Here is a 22,315-nt window from a genome sequence, read left to right as displayed (position 1 = left end):
ATGGCTGTTCATTGGCATGTTTCCGTTTACACTGCAGATTCGCAGCTACTTAAAATTTGCAACACCGCACAAGATCCCGGAGAGTTTGCTGGCTTCAACAGGAAGAAAGTCAACGACGGACGACTTGATGGAAAAATGCCCAATGAAGGGCTTTCACGTTGGCTATTATGTGTGGTGGAATGTCGAAGCTTCACATTATCACCCACTCGACCAAGGTCAGCTCTGTCATTTCGTGGTCCCACAATATAATAGTCATGGAAATTATTTAATAGCAACACAAGAGGTCGATTCGTTCAATTCGTCACCTGGGAGCTGTATGGACATCAGCTTTCCCGTTGAATTATTCCTCTATCACGGAAGTATCGGATACTATTCTTTTTACGACGAACTTGTCTGTACCTACTGTACCACGGATCAAACTGCGTACACCTATGTTGCTGGACTTGGTACCTATGATATCAATGGCGAAGCACTAGCAACGGATCCTGGTAGTGATATGTACAGGTGGTCGCTCTATTACAGCGTTATTGGTGCCGTTTGGATCGTTTTTCGCGGCCTTATTCTTCGTCGCAGCTACATTGCGTGCAAACGCTACGGGGACAAATGTGACCATATGGAAGTGACTTTGAATCGAAAGGCAGCGACGATTTTTGTTCACGAAAGTCTTCGTCTTTCGGCGCATGGCGCGTCTAATTATCATCGAGTGGTGCTGCTATATTTCTTACTCGAAGGACTTATGAGCGACTTGTTCTTGCTCGCAGGAACAGATGGATCTTTCACTTGGATTCAGTATGTGTCACTCGGATACAACTTGTCCGGCATACTTCTCCTCTTATTTGAATTTGTAGAAAACACACCGAGAACCCTCTCGACTTTTTATCAAGCGTCAAATTTTTAGCTACGAGTCCTCACTACTCGGAGAAATATTGAGTGCACTCGGACAATCCTATGCTCTCACCTCGCTGAATCGATCGGATTTAAACTGTACTGGCACGACTGCACGTGCTGTTTCTTACTACGTGTGGGGTTTAGTTGGCTACAGCGTCATCGCTGCTACACTTGTCGGGTTCATCATGTGTGTGCGGATTGTACGCGCAGTCACCTATGTGCGCTGGAAGTTTGGGACGTGGGGCATGCTCTGGGCGCCATGTTGCGTCGACACTGCGCTTGGCGTACGCAACAAGATGCCTAAACTTGCAGGTTACCATTGGGAGGACGGGGAATTGTTCTACAAAGCCGAAGCTGTTTGGGTTGTTGAAAATGGAGGACGAAAGTGGCGCCGAATACCTCGTATTACGTAAACTACATTGGTTCAAAGTGTATCAAGATGACTTGTTTGTTATCGGGCACGTGACGGACCATCGTGTTCAGCCCTGTAGTGAACGACTCTGCTCCGGTGTCGTTGGCTTTTTCGACCGCAACTTGGGAGGTCCCACCAATGAATGTGGAAGTCTCCGGTCTCGTCTAATGAACAAAGTGGCGCCTTCACCTTTGATCAGTGTCATTCCCTCCTGAAAATTGCTAATGTTACAGCAGTGTCCATAAATTAGAATACGAAAAGCAAGTCAAAATTCTGTTTAATGGCAAAATAGAATTTTAGACGCGTTTGTACTTGTCGTGGCGCTGACGACGGCCACGCGAAGGCGTGGAGGTTCCTCCTCGTGTTTTCTTGCTGCCTTTTTGTCGTCGCTTAGTGTTTCGAGACATGAACGAGTCGCGTTCGTCCATCTCTTTGTCGAAGAGATCGATGGCCTGGCCCAACGCCGTCACGGGTTTCTCCTTCTTTTGTATCTGTTGTTGCTTTTGTTGTTGCTTCTTGAACTCATGTGCGGCCGCAAGTTCAGCTTCTGCCTGCTTTTCGGCGTTTTTGGAAGCCAGCAAGTCCTTGGCGGCGGAGCGTCCTCCGTTGGCATTGGAAACAACGGCGCCACTGGCGTCCAGTGCCAAATCCAGGTCCGAAAACATGGACATCATAGCCGACTTGCCGGCAGTAGATGCAGGGGCAGAAGATACCATTGCATTGCTGCCGGTGGCGCCCAGAGAGGTGCGCAGGCTAGACACAAAGGGCATCGACATGGTGATGCTACTGACGAATGGTCTTGTTTGTTTAAGTGATTTGATTGGATGGCAAATGGCACTAAAAGGAGGGACCAATTGTGAATTTTGTACTTCTAATTATTTCCATGGTAAAAGGTTTTGCCGTGTCACAATAATTGCTTCATTTGCCACCGACTGAAGCTCATCCTGTAGAAAGTTTTCCCAGACAACTTCATGTTGCTGTCGCAATATGTACGCAGACGTTACTTCGACAAGAGCTGCACAAACGAGGGTTGTATGGGTAAGCGCATTTTTCTAGAACAAAAGCCTAATGCATTACCTTCTGAAAGCAACTCTGCTACAAGCTCCTTGGTCCAGTCGCTGAGAATGTCCGTAGCCACAGCGACAGTCGTTGGGATCGCCGCTCGAGAAAGATCAATTTGTTGCGCTCGATAAGACTTGACCATGGCCTGAAGTACGTCGTGGAAAACATCGCGGATACTCTCGTTGACAAGCGACACATACACGTCCCCGGTCAGCGAGGCTGCGAGGTCTTCTCTGCGTCTGGTTATCGCCGTCTCCTGTAAGTACAGACGAAGAAAACTACGTTGAATCGCTATGACCAATAGTGCCGATGTGAGCGTCCAGCCTACCTGGACGCGTGTCTCACGTAGGGCCTCGAGCAAACACACAGGCACGAGGCTGGCCGTCTCCTGACGCAGAAAAACGTCCAGGAAGTCCTGTGCTTGTTTTATAAGTCGTTGATTTCGGCAATTCTGATTAATTCGTCGCCGCCGATAGAAACGAAATTCCCTCTAACGTTTAAAACAGATGCATGACAGTGGCAAAATGTAAGCAACAACCATCACAACCGCTTTTGAGCGTTGAGCACCTGGATCGTGGTGGCGGCGTCATGCTGCAGCTTCGACATCGCAGCAAGCGACCGCATGCGTTGGCTCCGCATAGACAGCTTCAATGGGAGTGGAATACATGTAGCATCGTGTTCATTGCTAGAGTTGGAACAGCTGCTGTTCTCGTCACTTTCACTGGTATCATAGTTTCGTCGTCTACTGTATCCACGCCGTCGAGTCTCGAAGTCCTCGTAGCATGGGAATACCGGCGGCAAATACACATACGCTAGCTGCGGTAATGGCTCTTTAAGTTGTTTCCCACGGTGCCTTCGTCGACGAAGCTGGTGGTGGTAATTGTCCCACTCATGTTCGGTGTCGTCCTGGTTCCTGCATCTTGCTGCATTTTGAAGCGCTGGCAATGGCACCTTCTCCGGCGATCGTATACTCCTGGCCCTGGCAGCTTCAAGCACAAGCAGTGCGACTCGCTTATTAGATCCAGAGCTTCCCCATCGTGCTGATCTCTCGGACTCCGAGTCGGAGCACTGTTCGTACTCCGGGTCATCAAGTGTCGGGATCCGGGTCGCCCAGTATTGTTCAATGAGAGTGACTACATGTATATTGACCGACTGAGTTAACCTTCCCCTACAAATTTTTGACGCGCTCCCATCCGTACGATGTATACAGTGTGTACCATGTATACCATTCAGCCTGACAGCCACTAAATTTCGAACAGCGTAGCGATCGTAAGGCTGCAGGAGGGGGAAATGGATCTCCGCGTCCGAGCCGTCCAGAAGAGGCCGCTAACTGGGGCTGTCGTGCGCGAGATCGACGAGAGCGACAGCAGCGATTCTATGCCCCCAACACCCGCTGCGAGCGGTGCTGGTTCGGGTGATGGAGCGTGCGGCGATTGAAAATTCAAGTGTAGTCGCTGACACAGCGGAGCCAAAGTATTTTGAGGTAAAAAATGTGATATCCTCACAGGCGAGGCCGTGGGACTCGAGCCGCAAATATCGTGAAGCACTGCAATTTGCATCCCAAATTTGTGACACCGTGGCGGGACTCGGCATGACGCTGTATAAAGAAGCGATGCAGTATCTTCAAAGTGTGACTGGGCGGTTCAAGAGAGGCAAATTCGAGGATCCCGGTGTGCCAATTTTACCACCAGCTGAATCTGAGCGTCACGGTTCGACTAGCAACTCGCGCGATGATGCGCTGTCGCCGCCACTACTTACTGGTCACGATCCGACTGCACGGCCGACTCACCACGTGTCGGCAGAACTGCTTACTCGTCATGCGGATACAGCAAATGTGAGTCATGTATCCCCAACTGCCTCTGAGTCTGACCATGCCACAAGCTGCAGCTCCGTCGAAACAACACAGGTTGCAGATTTATCGGGCCAGTCGGGGGCATATCAGGTCCAGTCGGGGAAGAATTGGATCCAGTCGGGGAAGAATTGGATACAGTCGGGGAAGAATTGGATACAGTCGGGGACGTTGAATTAAGCACACTACCACCAGCAACGGAAGACACGCCATTTGTGATAGCGAGTCCTCCAAGATCGCGAGGACGACCAAGACAGACAGCCAGATCAAAGAAGGCAGCTCGTAAAAAAACTGTCATTGTAGCTCAAGAAGACTCAGAGCTGTACGCTTCGAATTTAAGCTTGGCGTCCGTGGATGCAGCGCTGTCTTCGGATGCAACATACATATCGTCAGCTGCAGTTGTGAACAAGTTCAAAATGGTGGAGTATGGCTTCAAGTTCAAGACACCTACAGCACGAACAATATCGAGCTTGCCACCCACAATCGCTTTGATACCAGCAGAGTCGATCACGCGGATATTGCGCCTTGAACAAATTGCCATTTGCAGGAAAAAGGTTTCGGCTCTGCAGTCGAAGCACAAAGGCCTAGCAGAAAGTGCCGTGGCGCTGGATATTTCAGGCTTTGGTGCGTACTCAACGAGTACAATTGGGATCATGAATAGGTGGCACATGGCAATAAAGGTGGTAAAACAGGTCGAGAAGGCTGTGAAGTGGGTCGAAACCATTGACTTCACACTCCCAATGCCTGCTGCGTTTCAAGTGGTGCTACAGACGGATATGCTGTCAAAGATGCAGTCAATCCCGCTTTTGTCTGCAAAGGTACGTCGACGAAATCATGCCATCACTACAACACTTTCTAACTAAACGTTATGTTTGACAAACAGGCAGAAATTCTAGATCTCGTCGAAAAAAACAGCTAAGCGACGATACCATGAATATCGTCATGTCCAAGCTGTTTGGAGAACGAAATGATGTCGTCATTGTGGATCCAGGTGTTATCGGTTCCATTGATAATGAAAGTAGTCCTGTCAATACCAGAGCCTTCGCTACAATTTTCGCGGGCAAGACGAACGAGAAAATTCTGATCCCTATATGCTGCAGCAACACGCATTGGTGCTGCGTAATGGTGAACTTAAATCTGAATGATGTGTGCATCTATGACCCAATGAGCTCGAGCTATGTCGTTAGAGTCCGAGCGGTCGCAGGAAAGCTGGCAATGCAACTGCCAAACTACGCACCAAGGAAATACCGAGTACACCACTACATGGGCGATCTAGGGGTACAAGTAGATTCATACAATTGTGGTATGTATGTTCTGCTAGCGTTTGAGGTATTCGCTAGAGCCCAAGGTCTGTGCATGCTGAGTAGGAAGGAGTTACAGTATCTGCGCTACAGATACATATATATGTGTCTATAGCTAACCCTTTCAACAAGTTGATATTGATTCTGCACTTACCAGTCCCACTGAGCTCTACTGAATAAAGTTTCTCATGCTCATGACATGATGCCGGTCGTACTTGCACGCTTAAACCACAAAGTCTTCACATCGCTTGATTGCTCAACTGACTTATTTTGTGTCGGGCATGGTCTGGCATTGATCGGGTGCTGTCGGGCTGTCTCTTCCACACCAGTCGGGTTGAATAGCAACTGCCTTGTTCAATTGCAATTTGCAGGCACACGCAACCAGACGACGTACTTATGTCGCCGGTGCTGGGAGTTTGTTTTTGCAGTCTTCTCGGCGAGAAGCGAAGTTCTCGCTGAGATGAACAACGTTACACGTAAAACTGTGGCGGCAACTGAATGAGTAAAAGCCACTTAAAAGACATAACGGGCACGGGATAAATATTGCGATTGTATTCTACGTTGTTTGTTTTCTACGTTCCAAAAGAATAAATGGACTACTACATTGCTGCTCGACTTTTCCAAACTATCGACTTTTGTGGATCCTTTAGATATATAGATATGGATAGCGTTGCTAACTGGCTTGACTTGCACGCAAGAGTGTTCGCTTGTTGATCACTGCAGCATCTCGTTGGACAGCTCCAAGTCCAACGTTTCGTCATGGCCGCTGAGTTGTACGAGGAAGACGCCGAGCAAATTCAGCTGCTTCTGCAGCTGCGTCATGCTCGGGTTGTCGAGCAGCTTAATTGACTTCAGCTGGGTATTGGGCGTGCGTCGCGCCACATACTGGATGGCACAGCGGTCTACCTGCGAGTCACCAAGAGCGATTACCTGCTGCGGTTCTCGCTGCAGTTGCTGAACGTACACGCCGTGGGTCTCCACGGGCGGTTTCTGCATGAAGCCACGCTTCGCTAGCAGGTCACGGTACACTGCAATCTTCCACTCGATGGGACGGTCTGGGTACACACACTCAAAGTTGGAGCGGGCCGAAATGATGGTCATCTGCTCCAGTAACGGCATGACGTTGGGCAGGAAGCGCTCGCACGAGCGCTCGACCCAGCCAGCCAAGCCGTTGGTGACAATGTAGCACGTGCCGAGCTTGAGACACGCGTTGAGAAAGGTTTCTACCTCCTGAGCGAGCTCGTCGAGTACAGGCACGCATTCCTCGGGGACTTCGAAGGCCTCGTCTTCGGAGAAGAAACCCAGCTCGGACAAGTGTGTGTTGGGCAGGAGAGTGTCATCCCAATCCAGAATTATCACTTCAGTAGAAATAAAGTAAAACTGGTTAGAAACGTGTTGAAACTGACGAAAAGAACGCCACCAAGCGTTGCGAGACGAACGTACGAGGAGCGGGCGCGAGCTGCTGTTCAACGGCCTGCGTGGGCGACGCGGGCTCTACTCGGACAGCGGTGCTGACGACGCGACTGACTCCCATGTAAAGTGGATAAGAAAGAGGTTGTTGCGGTGTCTGGTATTTTGTCTTTTGAGGAAGGAACGCAAACGAAAGACCCCGCCCGCAAGGTCGGTCGTTGGCAGAGAGACACCATAGTGAAACCAAGACAAGCTGGAGCGAAAGGGCGAAGAAGTGTCGGACCTTTTGAACAAAGTAAGCACTTATTTTATCCCACATATTTTCTGAACGAGGGTTAGGAGTGCAGCTAGACACGAAAGACTTTTTTAGGGCGACATTTTACGGAGAACCAATACATGTACACTGTGCCGTTTCCAAACTCCCGTGATGAACGGTTCACTGAACCACAGTCTGCAGTGCAGTACAGCACATGATTCACTATGCAGGTGAGGGAATGTGAGGGAATGCAGCCTGCATTATAATACCTCACCTGCGTTATGAATCATAACGCAGGTCATAACTTATGAATCATAACAACCAATGGTGGTTGACACCAAATTTGCGTGCTGATCTGGACTCCAGAGCACGCGCTCTGAAGTGCCCGTACCGCGAGGGCTTCAACCACTTCATGTACGGTCATACGGCCATCTGTTTGACAACCACAGGTCGAAACATTCATTCAGCGCTGGAAGTGCAGTGTCGTTGGCACCGCTGGACGATCCCCACAAATCCGCACGCGATGAACCTTGCTTCGTCTCCAGCGCGTTCTTCTTGATGTTGTTCGGTTGAGTTCTCACCTAAGCGAGGCTCATGGCGTGCTATTTGGCAAGTTTCAAATCCGTACCCACCACTAAGTACGACAATACCGGTATCGTACTGATGTACCCTTCCACCAAGCAGAAAGAGGGCATCAACATCCACAACAACGAGGCATCACGTCGCTGCATTCCCGTTAAATATCCATCTCCCTTTCAAAAGAAGTGGCTACAGTCACATTTACTTGCGCATAGCCTCCTCCTTCACCTCCAGCACGTCGTCGTACGTGTGACTCTGCACAATGTACTCGCTCTCGTCCTCGCTATCGTAGCCGTCCAGCAGCGCGATGTACTCAGCACGGCGCGCGGCAGCCGTGACCAGACGCTTCTGCAGGAGGTCCTGGAACTCTTGCTCCTTGCGGTTGCGCTCCGCCTTCTCAGCGGACAGACGCTCACGCTCCTTAAGACGATCCATCTGGTCGAAGCGCTTCTCGAACTTCTTGAGGTTCTTGACCACATTGTTGTACTGCTTGTCTGACAGCAGCGTACGCGGACGCGGACGCCACAGGAACTGGTAGAACGCGTCCTTCTTCTCCTCCAGGAGCTGCTTGCCCTGGAATGTCCACAACGTGTAGCCATTGTCCATCGTGAACTTGTAGTACGAATTGTCTAGCGGCTGGCACACTGCCGTGGCCACCACACGTCCAGACGGGTCCCACTCGACATGGGTACACTTAAAGTGCTCTTGCACCGTGATGCTTTGCTGCTCCGTAGCGTCCCAGAACTCCAGTTGGCCATTGATCTCGCCCAGACCAGCCAACACGATGTTGTTGCCCAGTGGCGACCAGTACAAGTGGCTACACGCCTTGTCCTTGAGTGTATACAGCAGAGTCACCTCCTTCGCGGCCTTACTACCGCCGTCCATGTCATAGAACGACACGTTCAGACGCTGCTGACCTTCGCCGTGCACAGTGGCGAAGCGTGTGCCCTTGGGCTCCCAAGCGAACGCCACAATGTTCTCCTTGACTTCCAGCATCTCAACTGGCACCTGTTGGTCCTGCACACGGAAGAGTTCGAAGTTGGTGTACATGGTCTTCTTCGACTTGGAGTGACGCGTCACCTTCACACACAGGAACGTGCCGTTCGAGTGCCAGTGCAGCTTGCAGTCGCTCACATTGAATAGGTTTTTCTGACGCACTTCGCGACGCGATGGCAGCTCCACGAGTGATACACGAGCAGGAACATTGTTGCCCTCGGGGGCCCAGTACGCGAGGATCGGGTCAGTTGGTGACCAGAAAAAGTCGTGGACGCCCTCGGCACGCAGCGACTTCTTCTCCAGCAGCTTCATGGACGGCAGTTCGTAGATACTGATGACGTCCTTGCCACGACGAGCCACGTACTTTTCGTCAGCACTCCACTTGAACGGAGTCATCAGACCTTGCACCACTTCACCCTTCTCGCCACTGGACTTGCCGGCAGGGAAGGCGCGCAGCATCTTGCTGGTCTTGACGTCCCAGATGATGATGGCCGCGTCCTGCTCCGTCTCGCTCAGTGTGATGAGGTAGTTCTCGTTGGGCGAGAACACAGCCAGCTTGACGTTCTTGTGGGCGAAGCGACCCACCTTCTCGTACTTGTCGCCGCCCCATAGAGCGATACCCTGCGGGTGGAACGTGGCCAGGTACGTGCCCTGAGGAGACCACAGCACGTACTGCGAGCACCACTGCTTGCCATTCGTCTTCTCACGGTCTCCAGCGTAGTCAAGTTCAAGCTCGCCCTTGTCGCTCCAGAAGATTTCGGTCTCGGAGCCGTGACGCAGCACGAACATGTCGCGACGCGCAGGGTCCGTGAGCCACGTCTTGAGGTTCTTGGGCTCGACGAACTTTTCCACCTTGGGGGCGACAAACTCGGTCGGTGTCTTCTGGTAGCGCTCAATGTCCTCGTATCTGTTCACGAGCATCGTGTGGCGTTTGTCCAGAGCAAAGTTGTTGATAGTGCGCACAGCGTCGTTGGCATGAGCCTCCTGCTCGTACTCGACGAAAGCGAAGCCCGTGGTCTTGCCATTAGCGCCAAACGGCATTTGGATGTCTACTACGGTGCCCACTTGGCCGAAGATCTTCTTTACGACGTTCAAAAGCTTGCCGTGCTTGGTCTTGTCAATAACAGGAAGGCCACCAACCACAACAGCCATGCTGTAGTCGTTGCAGAAGTCTGCCTCTTCATGTGCTTTGGTCGTCACCTCATCTTCGACTTCCTCGTCGCTTAGGTAGTCAGCGTAGTGCTCTGCCTCGCGCTTCAGTTGCGCTACCTTCTGCTCGAACGTCGTGGGCGCCATCGTGATACAAACAGAGTGATGGAGGGAGGGCCAATCATATCATCCGGATATTTTCATCCGGATGGCTACACAGTCCGCTTATTTTAGGACTTCTAAAAATGTAGATCGGAATTTCAGACTCGGAAAGCTTTTTAATCCCAGAAATGGACCGTTACGACGAAGAGACGCATTTACACTGTCCTCTTCTCGCTCTAAGTGTGTTCGGCGTTGCTTGTGCTCGGGAGATGTTGCTGCACACTGCTCACTTGAGCTCAGAAGAATACTTTCTCGCTGCGACGCATGCGGCATTCGCACCACCGCCAGCGTAATGCTCTGGGCGCGAAAGTCTCTGGTGCACTGCTGCTATTGTTGACGTGTCGCGTCGACGCTACCATCGATGTCCCTGCACAGCTACATCGACTTCAGCTTCAGAACTCAGCGAGTAGAGGCAACGGAGACACTGCTGCTCCTCAGGTGGTATTGTCGAATGTTCCGAATTCGCTGTTTAAACGACTTTCCGAGAAATCGGTGCGGTGGGACGCTTTATCCGGGTATCTCCAACGTGCACTCCTGTGGGATGCAGGTTTGGTGATGACAAGCGGAGGGCGACTTGTTCAAGTTCACGTGCCGTGCGATGAGGATATGTCAGTCATCTTGACGACTTTTGAGGCATTCCGAGGGAAGGATTGTCCATTGGAAACGTGCGAGTCGACACAACTATATTTTGCTGGCTCGACATGTTCACGTGCAACGGTATGGGAGGCAGCCCAATGTGGCATTTACGCTAGCGAGGAGAATGCAACCGACATTGTTAATGAAGAGTCAAGTGCACTTTGGTCCGAAGATGGGCGTTTATCGAGCGTTCCGGATGTACGACTTTACAAGCACACGCTCGGCGACAGCTCCGGGCTCAACGGCATTGAAGAAGTCGTGGGCTCGGGTTCAACTGGGAACTATACAATAGACGCTGACGTCCTCTTCACAATAAACCAAATCGATCCATTGCCGAACTCCATTGACAACTGCCCAAGCGATCCCTTCTTCGTCGCACCCTGTGTACAATTTTACGATCTCGACGAGTCTCCTGAAAACCCTTGGTGTCTTCCAAAGCGAGGTGGGTTCGTTGACCTTTGGCTCGACAGGGAAATGTCGGGCCAATCGATGTCACCTGGGAACTCAACACAGCCCGCCTCGTCTCTCTCGAACAGTGGTTCCGCGGGTATTTCAGGGGAATCCGCTATCCTCGTCGTACTTTTCATCTTGTTGGCAGCAGCTGTAGGGACTCTCATCGTAGTGCACATCAACCGCAAGAAGAGGGACGCAAAGGATATCGAGTCTTCACCTACGTTTTTTGAGAGCGTGACGACCACGCGTTCTAAGAGACAAACAAGCGACACGCGGAACATACTCGATAGCCAACGGAACTCGTTGAGCGAGTCACGACGACGGCGGTCGATAGAGTTGGCGACATTCTGCGACGACGCAAAGATCGCATCAAAGCATATTGCGTACGACAGCCTAACACTTGACAGACTAATTGCGCGCGGAGCTAATGGTGAAGTTTGGCGTGGAACCTGCGGCTCTCAAGTTGTGGCTATCAAGCAGCTATTGCCAGAAAAGCGTCACGACGAGTGTCACGTCATGCTGTTCGCCAATGAAGTACGACTCGCAGCCGCACTCGAGCATCCAAACATCGTTCGGTTTGTGGGGTTGTCCTGGAATCGCATGTGTGACTTATGCATTGTCTCCGAGTTCATGGAGCAAGGAGATTTATCGGTGTTGCTAAACTCCAAGAAAGGGAATGAGCTCACGTGGGGTAAAGAGAAGTTGGGAATCGCCACGGACATCGCCGAGGCACTGGCGTATCTTCATGGTCGGCAACCGATTATCATCCACCGCGACCTTAAGTCGCTGAATGTGCTACTCGACAGTCGACTTCGCGCCAAACTCAGCGACTTTGGCCTCAGTCGCGAGCGCTCGTCTGACGACACGATGACCAACGGCGTGGGAACTTTGCTGTGGACGGCGCCGGAGATTCTACGCGGCGAGGCCTACAGTGAAAAAGCCGATGTGTATTCCTACGCTATTGTGCTGTCCGAACTAGACACATGTCTACCACCTTTCACGCTTAACACTGAGGTAAGCGAGCGCCGTCTGACCACGATGCAACTCATGCACCTGGCCACGTCGGGCGAAGTGTCGCCTCAACTGCGCGAGGACTGCCCCGCTTCGCTGCAGCAGCTCACGGCAGCCTGTGCCTCCTTTGAGCCCAACCAGCGGCCCAATGCCCTGGAGATCGTCTTCACGCTTCGCAACATCGCTCGCAACATGAAGTTTGACTTCGCCAAGAGCGCGTAGCCATTTGTCATTGAAGTGATGGGGCGTTTGTACAGTGCCACCCCAAAAATATCTTTTCACTTGATAGATGTGCATGTACATGTAGTGCTGCAGTAATTTGTATTAATACTTCATGTATTTAAAAGTCCTTGCCGACGAAGAATGCAAGCTGTTCGCGAAGCGGCTTCAACTTGGAAGTTGAAGTGGCGACAAAAACGTAGAAATTGCCGCGTCTGCGGCTTCAGCAATTAGTCCGAGCATCTCTACATCCCGCGGCTGCGATAACGACCGACTTAACAAGAAATATGAATTTTTATACAAGTATTAATACATGCTCCTCTTCAAGTTTATCAGTTCTCCTGGTGCGCTTTCACCAAGCAGCGACTGACCATCTTGCCAAGCGGACCGTTTATACCCGAAAGCCATTATGGAGCAAACTCTTCCCATCCTCTTTACAAAACCCAAGTGAAACGTTATTGCGTCAAGCCGGTGGTGCCACCACTGGTGGAGTTCCCAATCGGAACTTCCGATTCAGAACAAGCAATCGCTGGTGCCGCAAGGTTTGGAATGTATAACTGTACCCGAACCAATCTAAGTGATCTTTTTAACTGTAAAGTCTTACATTAATAGATACCGGTATCGCGAAGCAGCAGTCCCTAATATGCGTTTGAGTATACATGGCAGAATCAAGGGCGTCGCTGATGCCGTGCATCCTTTTGAACAAGAGTACGAAGTGCTGACCGAAATTACAGTGTGCAAGCTCTTCAAAGTAATAAGACAATATTCGCTCTTACTTTCAAGGGTCGATTTGTGATATCGGCCTGGCTACGCCAAAAAAGCCGGCCACCGTCACTCTAAAACAGAAACTCTGCCACTCACGTCGCGGAGACTTTCGCCACTTCCTCTCCCATAATCGCATGGTTTCGGTGCGGCGACGTGGCGCCTTCTTCCTGCTGTCACGCTATCGGCGGCGTCGACGCGTGCCCGTGTGTACAGTGCTGTGTCTCGTGTGTCTATTACTGCTCTGGGGGGACTGCCAGGCCGCGGGGGACCTCGTGGCGCGGCTGTACGACTTGGAAACGTCAGGCAGCTCCGTGGCCAAGCTCTCACTCAGTTCCAGAGCTCTACCGAGTGCTGTAACTGCAAGGCTATCTAGCTATTCTCTCACCTGGAGTGAGCTCTCAGGACTCATGCAACGCGCGCTATTGTGGGACTCTGGCTTCGTGTTCGCGTCGCCGCTAAGTTCTTCGTCGTCCTCGAGCGAAGGAGACAACGTCAAACTCGTACAGATCTACACGTCATGCAGTCAAGGGATGGGCGATTTATTACCAGGATTTGCCGAGATCAGCACGCTCCAATCTAGCGCCAACAACAGCAACTGCCATGTCCAGGACTGTGGCATTATAGGCCACTTCTTGCCACCCACTTGTCCCGTGGAAAGTGTCCTCCCACTCACCAGGTGTGCAGTGCACACATCAGATATGGACAGACAGAATCAGTTTGCAGGGGTCTTCTGGGCCGAGGACGGTCGCAGTAACAGTGTTCCCGAACCTGTGTTAAGACGACACACTCCACTTGACACAGAGCCCAGTCAAGCGCTGTTCGCTGTCCACTTGTCCGAAACGACTTTCACAGGCACAGAGTCGTGTGAGCCACACACAAACTTCATTCTTCCGTGTCGAGGCGTTGCTGACGACGTGGTCATCACCAGCAGCAGCGGCAGTGTCAGCTTTACAGCCAATGGCAGCGGGTTCACCGAAGTGGACTTGTGTCCAGCGTCACATGGCGCAGCCATGAATGCGTGGCTAGAGCTACAATCTGTACCATCGCCCGAGACCTTCTCAACCACAGCCATTGTACTGATGTCTGTAGCCATGTTGCTTTGTATCGGACTAGGCGCCTCCGCGTGGTGGCTCAGTCGCTCTCGTGCTTGGCTACAAGACGCGTACGACCGCGTCATCCTGGAAGGGTCTTATGATGACGGATGCTGGTCACCAACGTCGCATCTTCTCGGAGGGCCATTGGCTCCGTCGTTAGCGGTAGCTGCAGCGACAGACGAAGAGCGACTCACGCCCATGGAGGTTTTCTTCGGAGCAAGACCACGCAGTCGACGCTCGCCTGGAATTCACGGTACTTCAGCTCTCGTCGCCACGACACGCGCCGAGATTACGTTATCCAACGACCAACTGTGTCGCAAGAGCTCCATCTTGCGTGCCTTTGTGTCGGACCCGGCTATTGTGACGAAGCGTATTTCTTTTGCGCAGCTTCATTTCTTGAGATTACTAGCAAAAGGAGGCAGTGGGGAGGTCTGGTTGGGACAGTATGAGACTCGGTATGTGGCCATGAAGTGCTTGTTGCCTGCGAAACGAGAAGACCGTGAGGCCTTGGAGCAGTTCGCAGAGGAGATTCGAATGGCTTCATTGCTAGCACATCCCCGTATTGTGGCGTTCTGTGGTGTGGCGTGGCAATCGCTGTTGCATCTGTGTGCAGTGACAGAGTATATGGCACGTGGCGATCTTGAGAATTTGCTGGCCAACCCCGTTGCTCAGAAGGAGCTCACGTGGAGCAGAGAGAAGCTCACGTTGAGCAGTGATATCGTGGAAGCGCTGGTGTATTTACACTCGCTAGTTCCCGTCGTGATCCATCGGGACTTGAAGTCGAAGAATGTGCTGCTGGATCGACGATTACGCGCTAAGTTAAGTGATTTCGGACTTAGTCGGGAACGATCTGTGGAGGACACGATGACGAACGGGATTGGCACGATCTTGTGGAGCGCACCGGAGGTCTTGGAGGGCAAACGCTACGACGAGAAGAGCGATCTCTTCTCGTTTGGTGTCGTGCTGTCCGAGATCGATACGTGTGCTCTGCCCTACGGTTTCAGTCGCCACGCGAAGATGCGGAGTATGCAGATTGTCCATCTTGTGTCGGAAGGCAAATTGTTGCCGAATTTCCGTGACGATTGCCCGCCTGCGATTCGTGATTTAGCGCAGAGATGTTTGAGCTTGGATCCAGCTGCACGGCCGACGGCAATGGAAGTGGCCTTCGAGTTGCGCTCTGCCATTGCACCGCAGTTGCTGCAACAACCAATGCCCACGGTGGAAATTGATGGCAGCATTATATCATCCGCATCTTCTGTCAGTGTGGTAGACATCGATAGTGGCGTAGACGCGAGAAATTTTGATGAAGATGCAACACCCTTACGATCTGTATGAAACGTTAGACTTGGCAACTTGCGTAGTAAGCCTATTAATTTATAAGAACAAAACATTTTGCAACCTATAAAATGAAATCCTTGTCATTTGGCGAGTAAGGTACGACCTTAAAAAAGAGGAAACAATGCACGAAATTCTGAGGAGCTCGCCTGCCCAACCGGGCTCACATATTGTAGTCGCTCCTGGAATCAAAATATAAATATTTGGTCTTATTTACATCAGGCAATAATTTTTCAGAAGTCAGAACTAGAAGTACTCAGAAATAAGTGTCACCCGACCAGCAATAACTTTGACACGGTTGCGAACCGACAAGAGCCACGATTAGCTTGTGGCTGGTTGCCACTTTATCGCGCCATGGACACAAGCAACAATGAAAACGAGTCCTCGACTCTTGACACGGTGCGCAAAGCTCGCTTGATCCGTCGAGTGCCGATTCTGGCACATGTTGTGAAGCAGGGTCTGTGTTCGGAAGGGCAACTATTGCGAGCCTTCGAACTCGTGACTTTTGCCGATGGCGAGTACATTTATTGCCAAGGACAACCCGGACGTGACGTTCTGTTCATAGAAGAAGGCAAAGTTTTGATCACTCAGCGCCGACGATCGCGTGCTATGAGTACTTTCCGACCGGCGGGGATAATTCCTACGGACAGCTCCGGTGGCGCTGTATATACTCGAAGGAGCACTCGCAAACGTTCCCAGATCGAAGCTGAAATGGAAATTCAGTTGCACAAACATGAGGAACTCGAATATTTCGGCGAAGAATCATTGTTGCAAGGATTTGTGTCAAGAGTTCTCAATGCCGTGGCAAGTGGAGCTGTGACATGTCTCATGTTGCCAGAAGACGCATTTGCCAGATTATTAGCACCCGTGCACGAATTAATGTTGCATCGGCATTTGTTGCGCATGCATGGGGTGATAGCAAAACAGCGATTATTTCAGCACTTTTCCACACGTCAAAAGCAATTTCTTCTGGATCATTGTACAGTTGAACACTACGAGGAAGGGTGCAGGATCATACAACAAGGAGACGAAGATGATGACAGATATTTCATCCTAGCTGAAGGCGAAGCTGACGTCGTGCTGGACGAACAAGTGCGGGAATTCAGACGCCCACAAAGCGCAATACTTGGAAATGGCGATTCGGAAGACGTCCCGGAAGAAGAGGACACGGGTATTAGGACGTCGATTGTGTGTCGAAAAACGCTTTATCAAGGATTCGGAGAGATGGGGATTCTAGGTCGACCTAGAGCAACGCACGTGGTGGCAACAGGAAGTGTCATTTGCGTGGCCATTTCAAGGAAAACATACATCGGAGCGTCTCAATTATTAGGCGTCGGTGGTATTGACACCGACGCTGAAGCACTTCTTGCCATGTCGCTGATGGAAGAGTGGGCACTCGTTGTGAAAACGCGCAATTTGCACTTAGCCAACCCGCTGGTTTCTCGTTATCTTGAAACTTTTGTGAAAAAATTCAAGGCAGCCTACATGCAAAAATTCGAAGGCAAAACTTTATATCTGGATTTATTACGAAGAATGCATGCAGATCCCACACTAGCTGACGAATTTCCTTTCGTATCGGACCGAGTGGCCTGGGACCAGCCTACGTCTTCACTTAGTATCACTCGTGCCGAAACCCGACGTGTGTTATCGTTGCCTCCAGCTGATCGTTCTCCCTTTGAGATCAGCTTCGTGGCTCGCTTGCTTGAGTCCACGGCGTTCGTCGATAAATTCGATCGTCCCTCGCATGTGGATAAACTTGCACTTGCACGTGGCATCGGTCGATTTGCAAATTTTGTCACTATTCAAAAAGACAAATTTCTTTTTAAACAGGGAAAGATTGAGAGCCGCGCTTTTCTCATCTTGAGAGGCAACATCAGTATCGTGAACGAGGACGTCAATACGCTTCAGCCAGGGTCAACCGTCAAACAGTACGATGTACTTGCAACTCTGTCCGCTGGCGACTCTTTTGGCGAGTTGTCACTTGTCACTCGACTGCAACGTTCAGCGTCAGCTCTAGCGGCGAGTGAAGCTGATCTCTTAGTCCTTGAGCGCGTACATTTGCACGCTTTAATGGATTTGCTACCTGGTGTGTCCGTTCAGCATGCTATGGTACAGCGCGCTGAGTTTTTGGCGTCACTGAGCTTTCTTCGCGAAAGTGACTTTGCTCAGTGTATTCGAGTGGCACATGATCTCCAAGAGCAATTCTACGAGCCACGCCACATTTTTCTTCAAGAACCGGAACATTTGCGCTCACTTTATATTGTAAAAAGTGGCGAAGTTGTTGTTTATCTGCGTCGGATGGTTCCGATCGCGGAAGCCACGGCAACGCCTGCAACTAACGATTCTGCAACAAGTAAAGAAGTGCTGATTCGAGTGGCAACTATTGGACCGCAAGAGTTTTTCGGTGTTGCAATTGCCAGTGCAAGTATGTTGGCATCTGACGCTGGAGCTGTCACCTCCACTGCAACAGCCTCAATATTAAACAGTAATGCTCCCTCATCACCGACACCTCCGTCGGTACCAAAGCGCCCGGCTTCTCCTCTAAATGCTCAACACTACGTCGCTGCCACTTTAGCGTCAGTCACAGCAATTGGCGGTACCCCTCCAACTACCAACAGTGACGTCGCTAGAACTGTTTTTATGTGCTCAACCCGTGTGCAAATGCTGGAGCTATCTGAACGTGGGTGGAGACGACTCCCACTGTCAAGTCTTCACAGCATCCGCAACTCTTTACTAGAACGACATCGCTGGAACCTCGAAATAGTGGAAAAGCAACAGCAACAAAGCAATCCTGCCTACTTTTTTGTGGACAAACCGTGGCAATGTATCGTCACTTCCACAGCCCTAAAGAAGCCGAATGGGGACAACAAAGACACACAAACGCGACTTCTGGAAGCTGTACCGGCAACTAAATTGGCTCGTCGAATTCAGGACAAGAAATATCTACAACAGCAACAAGGACACAACAATGCCGTCTCCCGACTGTTTTCTCCTGCCCCACTAACGCCAACTAAGCCGTGTAAACCCGGTCGACTCCTGCTCCCTGTTGCAATGCCACCATCAAGTCGTGGGGCGCCAATTTATGGCACAAGTCCATTAAAATCGACGTCGACTGGACTAGCTGCCTTTACTCAAGACAAAACTCTAGCATCGTCACTAGGTTCACCATCACTCCCAGGTTCACCGTCACTCTTCTCACCTACTCGTGTAACGCAAATTGGGCCAAGTCTTAGCGGATCTTTTCAACCGAAAAATGGAGCAATGGTATCTCCGGCAAGTGTACACGCATTTTTTGCGCAACCAACCGGCAATTCTCCAATTGGGTTGTCACCGCGCCCACCACTAAAATTTTCACTTCCAATTGGAAGTCCAAGCCCAAGGCAACTTCGAGGAGAGGACACCCAGCAACGAAGATCAAGCACTACTCCTCACCAAGACACAGCAACAATTGCACAGACAGCAAGAGAAAGTGACTGCAAGGCCATGTGGAAACTGCAGCGAACTCCTTCCATGAAATAGTAAAGCCACATTATCATTTCCTTTGCCAGAAGGCGTTGAAGTTGCCTTCGTCCCATCTTCTAAGAGTCACGTGCCAAACAGCGAAGAAAGTGACTGGTGTTCACTATTGCACAGTTTTTTTCTTTCATTCACCAAATTGCCACACGACAGCGACGATGATGAAGACTGCGCTGTTGCCACTAGGCACCGTTGTGCCCGTCACGGAGGTGTTGCCCGCCCCCGCCGTGCGCTTCCGCCTGCAGTACACCGACGACCGGCGCACCAAGGAGCTGCGTTGGGTCCTCTTCGCCTGTAAGTAAATATTGTCTTTAATTCATTATTGGCAACAATTGCCACAAAAAGCGAAATATCAATTGCTTAATGTTTATGTTCGATTAGCGACCCAGCGCGGTGCAATTGGCAAGCTCATCTTCACTTTAGAGAAGAATGATACGGCTCACGTCAAGTCAGTTGTGGTGAACAAGGAGTTTCGTGGCTTGGGCTTAGCCCGCGTGCTCTACCTGGCCACTTTAGCCACATTGGAAGAAAAACACGTGACAGCGCTCTATTTGGAAGCCGAAGAGGACTCAAAACGCTATGGGAAACTTGTGGGGCTCTATCGCGGCTGGGGTTTTGCCGAAATGTCCGAGGCAAAAGTGCTTTTTCTTTACAACGGCAACGACAGTCTTCGCAAAGTGCCAATGATATCTGTGTTTCAGAAAAGCACTTTCTTTCCCATTCGACCAAAAGAAAGCACTTGGTTCTGCATGATGACACTACAGACACAAGACGGAACGTGCGTGGTGGCAGGAGAAGACGGAGACATTGAAGTGTGCTCGAAGACCTCTGGGTGCATGTGGCAAACGTTGCTCGGTGCCACTGGCGAAGTTTTCCTTCGCAGTGTCCACGGCAAATTTCTCTGTGTGGAAGAAGACGGCACGATCCTGGCCGATCGACGTCTGAATTCCACTTGGGAGACGTTCCAAGCTGTGCCACACCATTCCGAGAATGCAACTCAAGTTGCCGGAGGAGTGGCACTTCGCAGTTTCCACGGCGGATACTTGTGTATCGACCCATTGGAAAAGCGTGTCGAGGTGACGGATCACCCCGTCCCATGGGACGGCGGGGAGATCATGGCGTTGGTCTGCAATAAACCCGACTCGCATCCGCTTTTTGTCAAAATCATGCGCAAATACCAAACTACGGTATTTGTCAATACCCAAGTTGCCAAATACGGCGACTTGCAACATGCGCAAATGTCGATTCCCGAAGCATGCAAGTGCGTGATGGAACTTACAGGAGACTCGGAAAGAGAGAAGAGCTGGGTGGTCAAGTACATGCTGGCTACAGCGACTGCAGTGAAGCAGGACGGCCACCCAGACTGGCTGCAACTAGCCGTTTTCCTTCGTGCTTTAGGAATGCTTTTCTTGTGCTGGACCGACGAGGATAATGCCGTGTTGCGTAGTATTTCAGCACAGGAATGGATGACCAAGAACTCGACGTGGATAGTGGGCGAGCGTATCCCCAACTCGATCCAGTTTTCAGAGCTGAATGAACTTAATGTGGACCACTGTAACGCCGAGAAAAGTGGCGGTAGTACTGCTAGTCATTGCGGGTTGGAGAGTGTGTTGTTGCCTTGGACTCCGGACGAATATCTCCACCGCGTGTTGTCTTTAACTACGACGTCGTTGCCAGCGGAAGCGCTGGATGCAGTGCGCTTCTGGTCCTTGAAGACGTGGTACGAACAAGACAATTACGAGGAATTCTGCGCACCCCAGGACGCGGATACGAAGGAGTGGATCTGCTCGCTTGGCAAGATAGCTTGTGTGTCAGAGGAAGTAGTGCAGAAGGTCAGCGTGAGGGATGAACTACCGTACTTCATGCAGCTCGCGGAGAAGTATTTACCGGACACACTACTATGGTGAAGAGGAGTAAGGATGGATATCTGTGATAACGTGATGAAGGCTAGACAATCAGTATCTATACAGTACACTTGAAAATTTACGTCGTCTTGAGAACGCGCCTTGACAGAATATTATAGTACGGTGCCTCGAAGTATTACTTGTGAAGAAGACAAGTATTGCTATAGCATTATTATTATAACATCCTTTGGTATTATTGTGCATTTCAATGCTTTTCACCAAGTCGATTTGTAATAAATATAGGTCGATTTTTAATTTAATCGAGGTCTTTAAAAAGAACAAATCGATCTAGCTAGACAGGCTGATAAATCTAGCTACGCACCGCTCAGGATCTGAAGAAAAAAATCGAGTCCGGAGCTTACAAGTCTAAGATAATATAACCTCTCATCTCTTCCTCGTAATATGGAATACAAAATTACCAAAAACGACTTTTCTGAGGTGCCTAACTATAGGAAATGTCACTATTGTGCAGCACGTCCGAAGCTGCTTGCACCCTTACTTCCTGCTTAGCTCGCATGTAGGCGCGACAGCATAGCAGCTATCCCGTCCGTTACGGGGTCCTCCTTCTCTGTCTCGCTGTATTCAAACGCATAATAATCGAGTAGATCAGTGTTTTCAGCACAAATATCGAGGATGACATGGAATTTCAGCAGTCAATGATCCATACCGCGGATGTCAACCTTGTGAAACTTGGATGTCCATAACTGGGTCGGCTTCAAGCTGGTCAAGACCGTGCTGGATCTGGCGAAGCCGGTAACGCTGTTTGCATGCAGCAATTATTCCAGCGTCGTTTACTTGAATGAAATGGAGCGTGCACTTGACTTCTGTTAATGTATCATTCTGAAAATTCACCTGGCTGAGCCACTCCACAACAAGAATACCCTTTTTAATAGCTACGAATAAATTGTTGGGTCCCCGGCGCTATGACTACTGAAGGGGAGATCTGTAGTCGCGCCTTCAGAGCAAAACTATTGCTCACAATTCTGAACATTGCGGTTTTAGTGTTTTTGACGGTGGCCTTTCATTTTGATAAAAACGTTACTTAATTATTTCTGATAAACCTTAGTACATTAGGCATGTGTCTCCGTCTTACTGATGACGTCGCGGGCAATGGAGGGTGTGTTTTGCCTCAAGTCCTAATCATAAACTTCGAAGAATATAACGCCTTTGGTCTACTATGGTGTCGATACGCCGGGCATCTCCGCGACGGAGTTTTGCACGACCTACTTGATAGTCAATTGTCTGACTGCCATGTGCGTAGCGCAACTAAACATATGTATGGAATGACAATCATGAATCGCGTGTGGGTTCTGCGGTT

General features: G+C 50.5%; 6 protein-coding genes across 6 annotated transcripts; 3 read left to right on the top strand and 3 right to left on the bottom strand.

Annotated features, from left to right (window-relative positions):
* Positions 1–1,596: 1,596 nt before the first annotated feature.
* Positions 1,597–2,076, bottom strand: PITG_06484 (uncharacterized protein; the record flags this gene model as incomplete). The annotated part of the gene is made up of 1 exon (XM_002998546.1): positions 1,597–2,076. One exon carries the CDS (start codon positions 2,074–2,076, stop codon positions 1,597–1,599), a length of 480 nt encoding a protein of 159 aa, XP_002998592.1.
* A 3,964-nt stretch (positions 2,077–6,040) lies between these two features.
* On the bottom strand, positions 6,041–7,088 carry PITG_06483 (uncharacterized protein; the record flags this gene model as incomplete). The annotated part of the gene is made up of 2 exons (XM_002998545.1): positions 6,041–6,870; positions 6,956–7,088. 2 exons carry the CDS (start codon positions 7,044–7,046, stop codon positions 6,227–6,229), a joined length of 735 nt encoding a protein of 244 aa, XP_002998591.1.
* Positions 7,089–7,887: 799 nt separating this feature from the next.
* PITG_06482 (eukaryotic translation initiation factor 3 subunit, putative) lies at positions 7,888–10,049 on the bottom strand (the record flags this gene model as incomplete). The annotated part of the gene is made up of 1 exon (XM_002998544.1): positions 7,888–10,049. One exon carries the CDS (start codon positions 10,047–10,049, stop codon positions 7,959–7,961), a length of 2,091 nt encoding a protein of 696 aa, XP_002998590.1.
* A 279-nt stretch (positions 10,050–10,328) lies between these two features.
* Positions 10,329–12,386, top strand: PITG_06481 (protein kinase, putative; the record flags this gene model as incomplete). Its single annotated transcript, XM_002998543.1, has 2 exons — positions 10,329–11,362; positions 11,444–12,386. The coding sequence occupies 2 exons, from the start codon at positions 10,329–10,331 to the stop codon at positions 12,384–12,386; spliced, it is 1,977 nt and encodes a 658-aa protein (XP_002998589.1).
* Positions 12,387–13,282: 896 nt separating this feature from the next.
* Positions 13,283–19,339, top strand: PITG_06480 (protein kinase, putative; the record flags this gene model as incomplete). The annotated part of the gene is made up of 2 exons (XM_002998542.1): positions 13,283–15,571; positions 15,815–19,339. 2 exons carry the CDS (start codon positions 13,283–13,285, stop codon positions 19,094–19,096), a joined length of 5,571 nt encoding a protein of 1,856 aa, XP_002998588.1.
* Positions 19,239–21,000, top strand: PITG_06479 (inositol oxygenase, putative; the record flags this gene model as incomplete). The annotated part of the gene is made up of 2 exons (XM_002998541.1): positions 19,239–19,387; positions 19,475–21,000. The coding sequence occupies 2 exons, from the start codon at positions 19,252–19,254 to the stop codon at positions 20,998–21,000; spliced, it is 1,662 nt and encodes a 553-aa protein (XP_002998587.1).
* Positions 21,001–22,315: the final 1,315 nt, after the last annotated feature.

The sequence above is a fragment of the Phytophthora infestans genome, genomic scaffold (assembly GCF_000142945.1).
Source record: "Phytophthora infestans T30-4 supercont1.8 genomic scaffold, whole genome shotgun sequence".
NCBI classification, from domain to species: Eukaryota; Oomycota; class Peronosporomycetes; order Peronosporales; family Peronosporaceae; genus Phytophthora; species Phytophthora infestans.
Note: the sequence above shows the minus strand (reverse complement) of the source record. Positions and strands in the feature narration are given on the sequence as shown.